The following is a 15,836-nucleotide window of genomic DNA, read 5'->3' as shown; positions in this document are numbered from 1 at the left end:
ATTACTTTGTAACAACCAATTTGTATTTTTTAATACCTTCCCCTTTTTTACTAACCCGCTCAATCCTCCTCCCATCTGACAACCATCAAAATGTTCTCTGTATCTATGAGTGTGTTTCTGTTTTGTTTGTTTGTTTATTTTGTTCTTTAGATTCCACATATAAGCAAAGAAATCACATTATCTCTGACTTTCTCTGTCTGACATACTCCACTCAGCACAATACCCTCCAGGTCCATCCATGCTGCCACAGATGGCGAGAACCCATTCCCTTCCCTGGCCGAGCAATATTCCATTGTATATATGTACCACCTCTTCTTAAGCCATTCATCCATTGGTGGATACCCAGGTTGCCTCCACATCTTGGCTATTTTAAATAATGCCACACTGAACATATGGATGCAAACATCCCCTCAAAGTAGAATTTTGGGTTTCTTCTGATAAATACCTTAGAAATGAGAGTACTGGCTCCTTCTTTGTCTCTTGTTATAGCCTTTGTTTTAAAGTCTATTTTGTCAGGTATAAATATTGCTATCCCAGGTTTTTTGTTTGTTTGTTTTTTTATCTATTTCCATTTCCATTAAATAACTTTTTCCATCCCTTTACTTTCAGTCTGTGTGTGTCTTTCAATCTGAAGTGAGTCTCTTGTAGGCAGCATATGTAAGAGTTTTGTTTTCTTATCCATTCAGCCACCCTATGTTTTTTATTAGAACATTTAACCCATTTACATTGACAGTAATTGTTGATAGATATGTAGTTATTGGCATTTTATTATTCATATTTTTTATCTTTTTTTTTTTCATCTTAAAGAAGTCCCTTTAACATTCCTTGTAATATTGGTTTGGTGGTGATGAACTCCTTTAGCTTTTTCTTGTCTAGAAAGTTCTCTATCTGTCCTTCAATTTTAAATGATAGCTTTGCTCCGTAGAATAATCTTAGTTGTAAACCTTATTTTTCATCACTTTGAATATTTCCTGCCATTCCCTTCTGGCCTGCAACATTTCTGTTGAGAAATCAGCTGACAGTCTTATGGGGGCTCCCTTATAAGTTACTAGTTGCTTTTCTCTTGCTGCATTTAGGATGCTCTCTTTGTCTTTAACTTTTGCCATTTTAATTTTAAGGTGTCTTGGTGTGGGCCTCTTTGGGTACATCTTGTTCGGGACTGTTCATTTTCTGGGCTTTTATGTATATTTCCTTCACTTGGTTAGGAAAGTTTTCAGTCATTATTTCTTCAAATAGGTTTTCAATCCCTTGGTTTCTCTCCTGGTACCTCTATGATGCGAATGTTGTTTTGCTTGATGTTGTCCCAGTGGTTTCTTAAACTATCCTCATTTTCTAAAATGATTTTTTCTTTTTGCTGTTGTGATAGGGCGTTTCTGCTATCTTTCTTCTAAATTGCTGATTCGATCTTCTGCTTCATCTAGTCTGCTGGTGATTCCTTCTAATGCAGTCTTCATTTTAGTGATTGTATTCTTCACTTCTGACTGGTTCTTTTTTATGGTTTCTATGTCTTTTTTATGTTTACTATCTATTTGTTGAAGTTCTCACTAAGTTTCATGAGCATCCTTATAACCAGTATCTTGAACACTTGCCTCCATTTCATTTGATTTTTATCTAGAGTTTTCTTCTGTTCTTGCACTTGGGATGTATTTCTTTGTTTTGTCATGTTGGCTGCCTCTCTGTGTTTGTTACTATATATTAGGTAGATCTGCTGTGTCCCCGAGTCTTGGCCAGGTGGCCTAATGTAGTAGATGTCCTGTGGCACCCAGTGTCAGTCTCCCTGGTCACCTGAGCTGGGTGCTCCAAGAGTGTCTTTGTGTGGGTTGGGTGTGTCCTGCTATATTTGAGCCTAGATTACTATTGGCACATCTGTGGTGGGATTGACCCTCAAGCCGACTGGCTGTGGGGTTTGGCCACATCCACAGTTTAGGCTGTTGTGGAGGGCTTACCCCATGGAGCAGGATTTGCCCCAGTAGGCTCTGGTGCCTGTAGAGACCTCCCTTTGGGCTTGCCACCTTTGGGGCTAATTGGTGCTCCTCTGTGGTCTGAAGCCAATCTCCAAGTGGGCCTCTTTGGATGGGCTTCAGTGAGGCCCAGGTCAGTCACTGCCTGTGACCAGCTGGGGACTACCTGGTAGTAGCTACAAAGCAATCCACAGTTGTTCGCTGCCTATGCTACCGTGTTTCCCCAAAAATAAGCCCCAGTTAAGATCGTCATCCAGCGGACGCATTTAGTATGTAATGACGATGTTCCAGAAGATGACATGACTGTATTTGAATAAATGTAGATTGTTGTACATGAAAAAATAAGACATCCCCTGAAAATACACCCTAATGTGTCTTTTGGAGCAAAAATTAATATAAGACCTGGTCTTATTTTCGGAGAAACAGTGGAGGCGTGTGGGAGAGGCCACATTGCATGTACATAGTAGTTCATGGGATAGGGCAAGCATAGCATTTATCTACTTCGCCATCTTGGATAATATCACAAATGTGGTCTGATTAATCAAGAAAAAGAGGTGGACAGTCACATCTTACTGTAACTTCCCTATTGAGTTTATAATCTATCCACAAGATAAACAAACTCGCTGGTTTTCTATCTCAGATAGTTTTTACATTTTTAAAATTTTAGAAAATGAAAAGAAGAATAGTGTTTTGTGACACATGAAAATTATATAAAATTTATATTCCAGTGAATAAGTAAAGTTTTATTGGAATACAGCCACCTTCTTTTGTTTACATATTACCTATGGCTGCTGTCATGTTGCAACATAGACCTAAACAAACAAAGCCTAAAATATTTACTATCTGGCTGTTTATAGAAAAAAGAGGGAAACATTATTGTATGTCATTTCCAAAGAAGGTAGGGAACAATTTGACCTTTTAATTCTTCTTCAGGCTCTCTAACGCCTTTAGCACATACTGTTTCATATGTGGTGTGTGTGCCTTCCCCAATGCCCTGACTGGCTGTGGCATCAGTCGTGACTTAGCCATGTGGCAGCCGGGGGTTTCCACAACCCTAGTGTAACAATGTTGGTTGAAGGGCTTGGTCATCTTGCTAAACTTGGTAGACTTTTTTTTTCTCAATGCTATGTCCTAGAATTGGTGGAATAAGTAAACAGCTATATTTTTTCTTTCCTATTCCTGGAATTAGATAAAGGACCATATCTTGTCTACTAACTTCATCACTGGTTTAGATCTTTGATACTCAAAATGTGCTCCATAGACAAACAATATCAGCATCATCTGGGAACTTATTAGAAATGCAGAATCTCAAGCCCTGCTCCAAATCTACTGAATCAGAATCTGAATTTTTAACAAGATCCCCAGGCACATTAAAGTGTGAGAGGTCCTGGTTTAGGCAAAACAAAAGTTTCCTAGAAACGGGAAGTTACTCTGAGGCAAAGAGATAAGGTCTGACTGAACTTGGCAAAGAGATAAGGTCTGACTGAACTTAGCCACAATAATACACAATAGTTGACTACTACGTATATGCCAGGTACTACACTAGGTATATGGAACATAAAAATGAAAACGTTTATTATGGAAACATTCAGACATACACAGAAATCAAAAGATCATTATAACGAACCCAATCAACCTTTCATGTAATGGTTTTGGCGTCCTTTGATTCATTGCCTGGATTCATTATTAAGGCTTGCAAAATGATAATTTTTACATTTTTAATATTTAGCTTTTATTAGCTGGAATTCCTCTATAAAGAATTTTCCCTTATCATCTAATTCATTACTCTGGAAAACAGCTTGTATGAGGAAGACAGAATAAATGCTTGATTCTTTTCCTTTCATCACCCGTTTTCAGAGGAGCAATCTCCAAATGTTTATAGGTTTATTTTTATTTTTTAAGTATCATTATGAATTCATGGAATTTTATAGATTTTATGTGTTTTAGTCCACTATAGTCATTATTTTCTATGTTCTAATTGTCCCATCTTTAGTGAGCAGAAACCCCTTTGGTTAATTTGCCTGTTTGTACTATCCTAGTATCCTGATAGCATTCTTGCTTTCTGGTATGACAAGGTGCTTAAGGCTCCTTTTGTAAGTGTCCTATACTAGACCTGAGGGAGGAAGTCTAGCTCCTTTTATTGGGAAATAGTGTTTAGAGACCACAATGTAGGTGGTAGTAAGCAGTAATGTTCATTGTCACTAGGTTGTCATTCCTTTTAGGCCTTTTGTGTGGACAGACGAGGAAACACATAGTTTTAGAGAAACAGAAAAATATATACAGCTATTTCCAATTTAATGGAAGATATAGAATTTTTACTTAACATCCTTGAAAAAATATATAAACTATAAAAATTTTTAGAGAGAGTGTTTATATACTTTTACCCTGAGAATCTGGGATCCTACACATTAACAGACTCACTTCTTTGCTTTTACTTCCAATATGTGTATGTCTAATATCTTCAAAATAACAATCCCAGTATTGTTTTACTAGCACTAAAACAACTGGATTCAATTTAGGATTTTTTTGCAGTTCTTTTTGTCCTTGGGAGGTACTGTCACGTTCTGTTTTTTGACGTTACTTGAAATAATTCTTTGTGTGGTTAGACAACTTGATATAAAGCTAGGTTCCCCTTTCATATCAGAGATTTCTACTTCAAAGGGGAATCCATAAAAGTATTAGAAGAAAACTGACATGAATATTTTTATAATCATAGAATAGTGCAGAACTTACTAAGTACAAGATAAAACTTACTTAAAATTTTAAAACATGTGACACAAAATACCATATACAGTCAAATGACATGTTTGGAGAAAATATTTATTGTCCAGAAGACAGACAAAGGGCTAATTTTACTAATATGTTGTGGGGACAGAGTCGCAGAGAGCAGTGTCCAGGCTCTCGGCCTCACATAGAAAGGTGCTGGCTCAGGTAGTAGATGGTCATCAGCTGTGACTAGTTGGCCATCAGCTGTTACTGCTTAGCCATTAGCCACTGATATGACTGCCGCAGCTAAGCTAGCAGTGGGGTGGTGTAGTGGCGTGGCGTGGTGGAGTGTGGATTACGGATTGCAGAGAGGTGGATTGCAGTTAGCAAGGGGTTGGTTGGTTAGCAGAGACAAGTAGACGGGGGATTGCGGATCGTGTGGCTCCTGCTTCCTGTGTCTCCAACCCAGCCGCCAGTGAGACTATAGTATGACTCCCCTATCTATGGCTCCGTGGATGCTCCTTTTTGGCCTCTCCATGTCCTGCATTCTTATGTGGGAAGCGGGACCAGAGACCCCGCATGCCACCCCGCGTGACATACGTAAACAGAGTTTACAAATCAGTACGAAAGTATAAATACCCCACTAGAAAGTGGGCAAAGAATACAAGTGGTTCACAAAAGAAATATGAAAGGCCAAAAACAATGTGTAAAGATGCCAAATCTCCCTAAAAGTGAAGAAAGTAAACATTTAAATAAGTCCAACTTTTTTCCTTAAGTTGACAAAAATAAAAAGGATTGATAATCATTGTTAATGAGGGCTTGGCATATTAGGTTGGTGCAAAAGTAATTGCAGTTTTTGCAGTTATTTTCAACCTTTTAAACCGTGATTACTTTTGCACCAATCTAATAGTAATTCTCATAATGAGCTTAACTACAGTATCTGTTTATTTCCCTACTACTGAATTATAAACTCTTTAAATGCAGTGACTACATTTTACTTATGCTTATATTCCCAGTATTAGCACAGTACATAGCACAGATTTTGTGCTTAAGAAATGTTAATGATTGATCGCATCAACAAATATTGACTAAACTCTACGTACCAGGGAAACTGCTAATCTAAAGAGGAAAGAAATGGCCTTGTTTTATTATGATCTTAGTAGACAGTATTTTATAGCTTAAAACTATAGAAAATTTTGAGACTAATGACTAGTACATGTAGAAGGAATAATAGACTGTAGCAATAATGGAATCATCTGTAGTTACTCGATGCTAAAATCATTGATTGAAACAGTTTGTTGGGAAACAGGTTATTTACATAGTTTCAAAGTATCTCCCCCAGAGTGTGTATTAAGTACGGGGTGGGGGAGGGAGAGTTCTTGAATGGAGAAATGTGAAAGTAACTACTTTACCTAAGTGATGGAAGTGAGTATCATGAGTAATGGAACTCATTGATGTCAGTTAGGTTCTCGTGTGCTGGGAGTCACTGACGAGGCCTCGGCGTTGCTAATGTGGTTTTCCTGCCCAAAGTGCGTAACCTGAATCAAATCATGAAGAAATAATCAGATGCCATGAAAGACTGCCCTCCACTCCCCCCCTAAAAAATGCTAAAAACTCTTTCAGAGTAAAGGATACTAAAGAAACATGACAATTCAATCCTGGGCGAGATCCTGGCTTGAGCGTGGGAGATGAGGAGAGATGGTACCAGGGACAATATTGAGATAATGAGAGAAATTTGAAGATGGACTATACATTAGAGAATCGTATGATGTTAGTGTTAAATTCCCTGAATTATGTCATGCCATAGTTATGTGAGAACGTCCTTCTTGGGTGATACATGATGAAGAATTGAGTGGTGATGGGTTATGATCTCATCAACTTTATTCTTGAATTCTTCAGCAGAAAAATTAAAAGTTATACATTGATACCAGTTGCTAATGTTGCCATATAATTTTTTAAAAAATTAAACTGTTTAGTCTGAACAAAAATGCATGCATAGGAGATATTAATATTTATGTTAATGATTAACATAAATGTTTTATATGTGGAAAGGAAGAAAGCAAATGTAACAAAGTGCTAACAATGAGTGAATATAGATGAAGAGTATATGGGAAATCATTCTGTTTTTCTTACACCTTTTCTGTAAGTCTGAATTTTTGTTCAGATGAAAGTTTAATTCATATTGAAAAATCTGTATGGCAACATGACTAAACCTGGTATTGATGGGTACTGAGTGGTACCAAGAAAATGTGTTTTGTACAGAACCATGCTAAAATATATACAGCTGTGATGCTCAAAATATATATATTTTAATGAAATCATATTGTTTTTATTTTAAAATGTTTATGTTCCTTTTTGATAGGTAATGGAATATCTCATTGGTGGAGATGTCAAGTCTCTCCTACATATATATGGTTATTTTGATGAAGAGATGGCTGTGAAATACATTTCTGAAGTAGCATTGGCTCTAGACTACCTTCATAGACATGGAATTATCCACAGGTAAAGACTGACTTTTCTCCAGACTATTACTTGAAAACACAGATCATCAAATTATGTATTAAATATTTGTATAACCCCTTGCCCATCTATCCAGGTTATCTAAAGTTTAGTACTGACTTGTGTGAATTTATAAATTCCATCAACTTTAATTTTCGTATCTTTGTGTTGTTTTAATACCATGTTTCCCCTAAAATAAGACATTGCCAGACCATCAGCTCTAATGCATCTTTTGGAGCAAAAATTAATGTAAGACCCAGAATTATATTATAGTATAATATATTATAAAGACACAGTATAATATAATATAATATAATATAACGTAAAATAATATAATACCTGGTCTTATATTAATTTTTGCTCCAAAAGACAAGATAGAGCTGATGGTCTGGCTAGGTCTTATTTTTGGGGAAACACAGTATGTTGCTTTGATCATGAGTATACACCATTTTATTGTGAAGAATACTGAATCCTTTTTCCACTCCTTTACCATCATACACAAGTGCTGTATTTTGTAATCCCAGCTGATTTACAATGTTTTGCTCTGTACAAAGAGAGTCAGGTTAAGTGGCTCTGCTCTATGAAGGTTTAATCTTAACCTCCTTGAAAGAAGCCAATAGGATTTTTACCTGGCTTGAGGTTTGTTTTAGCTAACAAGGTTTGTTTCTTTTAATGGAATATCTAATGAATAATGTGAAAGATAATCATTAAATCAGTTAACTTTCCTGTAGATTCAGATATACAAAAGATGGTTTGCTTTTTAGAGTTGTTTTTTGCAATTTCAAAGCCACCAATGAGGGCCTTATTTTAGAGAAAATAAATAGGGTTTGATTCTTCTGTAACTTTCTCTGTTTTCCACCAGGTAATTCTAACAGCAACACTAGCTCTTTATTAGTTATCTGCTATTTTTCTTTTGTATGTGCAGGGATTTGAAACCAGACAATATGCTTATTTCTAATGAAGGTCATATTAAACTAACAGATTTTGGCCTTTCCAAGGTTACTTTGAATAGAGGTAAGAAAAATAACAAGTAAGTACCTTTCTAAAAATCCAACAAATTTTAGACACTACATTTTATTAACCTATACTGTTTTCTTTGTTAGTTTATATGGAATAAAATTAGGTGATTATTTGTTCCAAAATAGACCAGAAAGGTGTAATTGTATCTTTTCGTTTGATTAAAGATGTAAAATGGGTATAATTATTTTTAAATCCTCAAAGTTCCTTGAAGATCTTTGGCTCTGCAAAGATGATCTTACAATTTCTGTTCTTTTGACTTTTTATCCCTACTGAAATTGTGTCTGACCAAGAAAACATCAGTAAATGACTAAAATAACTACAAACTAAAAATGACTAAATTAATTATAAACAATTAATACCTAAAGAACTTACTCAAATATACATGACCACCGCCAAAACCTTGGTAAACAAGGAGCAGAGAAAATGCACACACAGTTCACACAGACACAGGAGTATGTTAAATTCAATAGTAGCGGTGAAATAGATGCTAATTTAAAAAATGAATGAATCATTTTACACAATTAAGCTAGCAAAAAGTAACTTATTGGTTCATCAATATAATGTAGAAATGAAATTTGTTAAGTTCAAACCTTCAGTTTATCTTTTAAAAAATCTTGTATCACAGAGTATTACTTCTCTTACCAGTTTTGATCTCTGAAGAAAATAGCACAATATTATGTGTGAATGTTGAATTATTTACAGTGTTATATACTGAAACCTGAGAAAAATCTGTGCCAGTTTCTAGCTTGACCTACACTTGCACATGTCAGTTAACATGAAGTGTTCATAATTTGTATTAATTCCTTACATAGATTCTGATATTGAAATTTAATTTATATTTCTACTATCTACTATCGTGATTCCTTTCTGAGTTTTTCTCACTACCTCATTTTCTAATATTTGATTTACCAAGAATTATTTTGTTGCCAGTTAGATAACACTCTTGTTTAGGGACTGTGCTCCCTAAAGAAGCTAAGACTTTGGGTCATTACACTGTGTTCTATTCGTTCCAGAGCAGGACTCTGTTTTATCAGACTTTAATGATTTCAATCAGTTGCTTAGTTTGATATGTTTACTCTATGGCATCTGGCTTTCCTGGGTATATTTGTGTTGCACAAGCCAATTTGTAGGTAATTTAATAATGTGGAAGGAGGAGCAAAGTTCAGAACAGATGATTAGAGAATGTCATATACTTTTCATTCCGTACATAGATATCAATATGATGGATATCCTTACAACACCTTCAATGGCTAAACCTAGACAAGATTATTCAAGAACCCCAGGACAAGTATTATCTCTCATCAGTTCTTTGGGATTTGTAAGTACTTGATAAGAAAAAACTCTCATAACATGCCCTTTCATGATTACCATTTAAATTTTTAAATTTTTTTTTTTTTAATAAATGATCAAAATGAATTTAAATATCAAGCATGTTGAGTTACTTCAATAGTTGCTCTACTTAGGTGGTATAACCATTTACACAGTTAGGTGGTGTTTTTGTGAAGTTAAATGTCAGCATTTGTATCTGTTTTTCTCTTTTTAATAGCATCCATCAGTTGCAGAAAAAAATCAAGACTCTGCAAATACTCTTTTAACCCATGTATCAGAAACATCACAGCTTTCTCAAGGACTAACTTGTTCTATGTCTATAGATCAGAAAGATGCTACTCCTTATTCTAGCAAACTACTACAATCATGTGAGTATAAAAGAAAAGGTAGTTTATTTCTACCATCATTGTAATAATTTCAAAATGGAAATATTTGAACAGTCTGTGGCTTTCCTATATTTCATTATGTAGACACCATTTCTGACAGGGGTTGTTGCAGATCTTTATGTTTACAGAACAAAATAACGAATGAGATCTTCTTCAATTAGCTATATTATTAGGATGATCATTGGGTAGATATCACTATGCTGGATCTGTGGAAATCTTATATAGAGAAGATGTAGTAACTGTAGTACCTGTAAAATTATTTCCAAAAGATTTTGAACTAAAATAGTCAAAGTAAAGATATAAACTAGCTCACAATAAAAGACAAAAAAGTCAAGTGGTAGAAGAGGAGAGCCGGGCGTTTGTATGGCACTTAACTTCACCCTTTATAACTTAGCAACCATGGACAATTTAGTTTTCGGCACTCATGTTCTTCATCTTGGGAATGTGACTAATGATGCTTTGAAGTGGTGATTAGTGTTAGTTGTTCTCATAGATGTTACCTCACTTCAAATTTGGTTCTCAACATATCTGTACATGTCTAGACATTACATATGAGGTTAGACAATTAAGTTCGCAAACTCATCCTAGGAAAAGTGTTACATACCTCATTGCTGAATATCACTATGGTCACCTTTGAAGTACTCCCCTTGGGAAGCTATGTACCAACACCAGCACCTCGCCCGCCCTTCAAAGCAATTTTGGAACTCTTTCTGGAATGGCCATCAGAGCTGTCATTGTATTACCCTTTATGTCCTGAATGTCATCAAAATATCTTCCTTTCAATATTTCCTTTATCTTTGGGTAAAGAAAGAAGTCATTGGGGGCCAGGTCAGGTGAGTAAGGAAGGTGTTCCAATACAGTTATTTGTTTACTGGCTAAAACTCCCTCACAGACAGTGCCATGTGAGCTGGTGCATTGTGATGCAAGAGCCATGAATTGTTGGCAAAAAATTTAGGTCGTTTAACTTTTTCATGCAGCCTTTTCAGCACTTCCAAATAGTCAACTTGGTTAACTGTTTGTCCAGTTAGTACAAATTCATAATGAATAATTCCTTTGATATAAAAAAAAGGTTAGCAACGTCGTTGCAACAAGTTCACGAACTTAATTGTCCAACCCCCTCGTGTGTGTATACATATATATGTATATGTATATATGTATATATATAAAATGCCTTCTCTTTACAAATGAGAAAACTAATATTTGAAAATGTTTAGTTGCATACTAGTGAATGGGTAAGCCAAATCCTGATTGAATATACAATTTTCTTTCCCTTTACCCTTTCCTCCATATTCAATGAATCGTGTTTCTTCTATCAAAATCCACTCTGAAAAATCAAAATGGCTGAATTTTATATATATATATATGGCTCTGATTACAGAAACTGTTAACGTATGGAATGTGCAGATGTTACTTTATAGCCTTATTCTTAAGGAAAAATAATTGCATCTCCCTTCATCAGTCTTTAGACAGAATTTGATAGGTGAAGGCACTGTGTTGGTCACTTGAGTGGGTAGGAAGAGGAGTAACAGAGGTCCTTGTCTGAGAAGAACTTGTAATTCTGTGGTGATTACAGGTATAAAGGGATAACAATAACAATTTTATAAAATAAATGCCACAAGAGGTATACTTGGATGTAACACAGAAAGTGACAAATGTTAACTGGGGAACTCAGGAATAAGATACAGCAACAACCAAGCTGGACCCAGAAAGGGGAACAAGAGTGTAACAGCTCCAAGCACAGTGGGAAGGGACATTTCCTATAAAGCACTAGCGTGAGCAAAGGCTTGGACACATGGATGTATATTCCCTCTTCAGATCATAGGGTAGATGTATTATGTGAGAATGTTTTGTGCAATGGAAAAGAAAAAGAAAGCTAAGCAGGTAAATAGGGAAGGGTCAAGTGTTATCATAGGGAGTCTGGAATTTAAGCTGTAGAAAAGGGGAAACCATCAAAAGTTCCAAAGTAGGGAAGGGTCTGATCATATCAGTGATCCAGAAAGAGCTCATTAGCAGATATACAGTATCACATGGCATTAGATTAGACACATATTCCCATATTATGGGGAAATGCATCTGAGCAGTTCAGTCAAATATCAAGATCAGTGCCCAGCGAGTTTTAGGAATTCCACTGAGATAATTTGTGTACCAAAAGGAAAGTTGTTTTAGATGAACTAGGAAGTTCTCCTTCCAGTTTTAAAGTTCTAAGATATATTAATTCAAAAACCTATTAGACTAAGAATTTACTTGGGATGAAAGTTATGTTCACCCATTTTGGGAAAAGGAAAACAAGATATATGTATAAAATCTTTGTATTTTACATATTGTGATCCTTAGTGAAAACATGATTGTCTATTGTGTCTAATTTTAAGTTCAGGGTCAATAATTTTTAGCATCATTATTTACATGGTAAAGGAATATGTATCATGTAGCTAGTGCTGCTTTCTTTCACTGGCTCACTCTTAGCCAATTTACCGTTACTTATTTGTTTTACCCAGTGGTATTTAGAAAATTCCTTACGGGTTGTGTATAAATCACACTTGTAAGAATGTGGACTTCAACATTAAAATAAAGCGATGCATTTCTGGTAAAGATGGCGGAGTAGGTAAATGCTGTGCTTTCCTCTTCTCAAGACTACATCAAAATTACAACTAAAGTACAGAACAATCATTGAGAATCGCCTGATGTCTAGCTGAACTGAAGCCCTACAACTAAGGACACACAGAAGAAGCCACGCTGAGACTAGTAGAAGGGGTGGAGATGCAGAATGGGCTGGTCCCACATCCACATATGACCATTAAAAATCAGGAGGTTGTACGTATGAGTATGTACAATGGAATATTGCTTAGCCATGTAAGGGAGTGCGTTCTCGCCATCTGCAGTGGCATGGATAGAGCTGGAGGGTGTTGTGCTGAGTGGAGTGTCAGACAGAGAAAGATAGATGCAATGTGATTTTGTTTATATGTGGAATCTAAAGAACAAAATAAACAAACAAAACAGAAACACTCATAAATACAGAGATTTTTTTTTTTTTAAAGATTTTATTGGGGAAGGGGAACAGGACTTTATTGGGGAACACTGTGTACTTCCAGGACTTTTTCCAAGTCAAGTTGTTGTCCTTTCAATCTTAGTTGTGGAGGGTGCAGCTCAGCTCCAGGTCTAGTTGCCGTTGCTAGTTGCAGGGGGCACAGCCCACCATCCCTTGTGGGAGTCGAACCGGCATCCTTGTGGTTGAGAGGATGCACTCCAACCAACTGAGCCATCTGGGAGCTCAGTGGCAGCTCAGCTCATGGTGCCATGTTCAATCTTTAGTTGCAGGGGGCGCTGCCCACCATCCCTTGCGGGACTTGAGGAATCGAACTGGCAACTTTGTGGTTGAGAGCCCACTGGCCCAAGTGGGAATCGAACCAGCAGCCTTTGGCATTAGGAGCTCGGAGCTCCAACCACCTGAGCCACTCAGCCTGGCCAATACAGAGAACATTTTGATGGTTGCCAGATGGGGGGGGGGAGGGTGTGTGAAAAGGGGAAAGGGATTAAGAAGTACAAATTAGTTTGTTACAAGGTAGTTATGGTGATATAGGGTATAGCATAAGGAATGTAGTCAATAATATTGTAATAACTATGTATGGTGTCATATTGGTACTAGATTTGTTGGGGTGATAGATGGAAGGGGGTTAGGGACAGGGTAAAAAAGGTGAAGGGATTAAGAAGTACAAATTGGTAGTTATATAATAGTCATGGGGATATAAAGTACAGCACGGAATATAGTCAATAATATGGTAATAACCATGTATGGTGCCAGGTGGGTACTGGATTAGTCAGGGGGATCACTTCTTAAATTATGTAAATGTCTAACCACTATATTGTACACCTGAAATTAATATTGAATGTCAAAAATTTAAATAAATTAAAAGTGTAGTTTTAATTAAATATGAATTGAACTAGGTAAATTTAGTCACATTCCAGCCTTATATCACATCTGGATATAGCATATCAATAGTAGCCCTTTATTAAGAAGTGTTTCAAATTGGATAATAGATATTCAGGTGGATTTCCTCCAACTATAAATTAGTTCTCTTGTCCTGATTTTTACTTTAGGAATGTTGAGAGGTTTTTTGTTTTTGTTTTTAACTTTCGGAACAGTACTTATATGCCAAAAACCCCGGAAGCCATCATTGTGGATTGGATCATTTTTACGCAGAAATAGTTCTGATGTGCATGCAGTACTTAAAACTTTTCCTAATGATCTTGTAAAGACTCAGGCTTACTGAGAAATTCAGAAAGAGGTGACATAAGCTTCAATATTTTCTCTTCCCTACAGGTCTTGAAACTGTTGCTTCCAACCCCAGAATGCCAGTGAAGTGTCTAACTTCTAATCTACTCCAGTCTAGGACAAGGCAGGCCACATCAAGTACCAGTAGTCAGTCCCACACCTTTGTATCCAGTGTGGAATCCGAATGCCACAGCAGCCCCAGATGGGAAAAGGATTACCAGGTGAGAGTGAAATTTGTCTTAACCCAAACCAATTGTGTGTGTGAAACTAACGATAAAATCACTTTACTTTTTCATATAAATTCTGTATGGAAGTGAATCGCAGGCAAGGTAGTCTTTATTTTTCCTGCACATTCTGTCAAAATTTTTTTTGAAATATTTCTTTTCTCATTAAAATGTGAAATTATTCTTGCTTTGTTTTTGTCCTTTTTAAAAGCTTTTAAGCTAATATTAATGCTAAGAGGAACTAAAAATTTAAATTATAATAAAGTTTCCTTCATAAAATGCCAATAAAATAATGTTAGATTAGAATAATGGTAATAAACAAAGAATAAGCCTTTCATTTGCTCCTTATTCTCAGTCATATGATTTTATTCATTGTTGGATATTGGCATTTTAGGAAGAAAGTCAAATTATTTCTTAGTTAAGACGGTTTCTCGATTTTTATTCCTTCTCTCCTTATAGGCTGCGCTATAGGTAATGTGTATATGCTACAGCATTACCCATATTTGCATTCCTAGTACTATTATTTCATTTCTTTCCTATTGAAGAAAGCATATTCTATACTGTTACAGCTGTACACAGCTTTACTTTCTTCCTCCCACTTCTGCATCCCTGTGGAATGCAGTGATTGGATTATAGTAGTGCTTCTTAAGTTATGATCAGAGGAGGGGAAGGGGACCCCTGATAAACCCTATGGTAATCCCCAAATGCATCATTTTCTGTGCTTGAACGTCAATGAATTGTAATTCAGGAATTTCCTTTGGTTCGTGACTAAGTACTCCTTGTTATTACTATGTAAGTTAATAGAGTTCGATTTTCACATGTCAATAATAGGCACTATTAGAGTTACTGAAGATTCCTTCTAATTTAGTAATCTTGTAAAAATCCTGATTACCACGCAGCAGTTTGTGATATTATGTACAAAGCTCTGATAACCCAACAGCACCTGCAGAGAATTTGAATTCAGTTTTCAAAAAAGCATTTTGTTATCAATGTATCATCAATGCAACTTGACAATGGATTTTTCACTCCTGTTATTTTGGGTTTTTAATTATAAATTACCACTAATTTAGCTTCATCCTTTCAGCTTGGTTTTATTATACTTGTATGAAGTGATACATGTTACGTAACATTAATAATATTTTTGGTCTGTAATTTTCCATTAACTATATTTATATCAAGCCCCGTGCATTTTGCAATTCAAAACAGAGTCGTCCATACTCCTCTTGCAAAACAGATATGTACATAATGTAGCCGTAAGTCCAAATTTGCCTAAATATGTTGCCTGTAAATTAGTTCTATTTAAATAACATGGAATACAGTATCAAATAAGTATTATAGAATAATTGATTCACATTTTAGAGCAGTGTTTCACTCAAAATAATGTGTATAAATGTATACTATAATTGTTTACAATGCTTTTTAATTCTCTGTTGTCATTGTT

The 15,836-nt window shown here is 35.8% G+C and overlaps 1 protein-coding gene across 4 annotated transcripts in view; it reads left to right on the top strand.

The window, feature by feature from the left end:
* The window catches only part of MASTL (microtubule associated serine/threonine kinase like), a 35,665-nt gene that overhangs the window by 8,136 nt on the left and 11,693 nt on the right, over nt 1-15,836 (top strand). For all 4 annotated transcript variants that reach the window (XM_019749105.3, XM_019749106.3, XM_019749104.3 and 1 more), the window contains exons 3-7: nt 7,030-7,169; nt 8,092-8,180; nt 9,398-9,504; nt 9,733-9,883; nt 14,220-14,392. In XM_019749105.3, the coding sequence (XP_019604664.2) occupies nt 7,030-7,169; nt 8,092-8,180; nt 9,398-9,504; nt 9,733-9,883; nt 14,220-14,392 (660 nt within the window). The remainder of the gene's footprint in view (nt 1-7,029; nt 7,170-8,091; nt 8,181-9,397; nt 9,505-9,732; nt 9,884-14,219; nt 14,393-15,836) is intronic.

The sequence above is a fragment of the Rhinolophus sinicus genome, chromosome 1 (genome assembly GCF_057876585.1).
Source record: "Rhinolophus sinicus isolate RSI-liver-muscle chromosome 1, RSI-T2T, whole genome shotgun sequence".
NCBI lineage: Eukaryota > Metazoa > Chordata > Mammalia > Chiroptera > Rhinolophidae > Rhinolophus > Rhinolophus sinicus.
The sequence above is the reverse complement of the archived record's forward strand: the minus strand, read 5'-3'. Positions and strand labels throughout refer to the sequence as shown.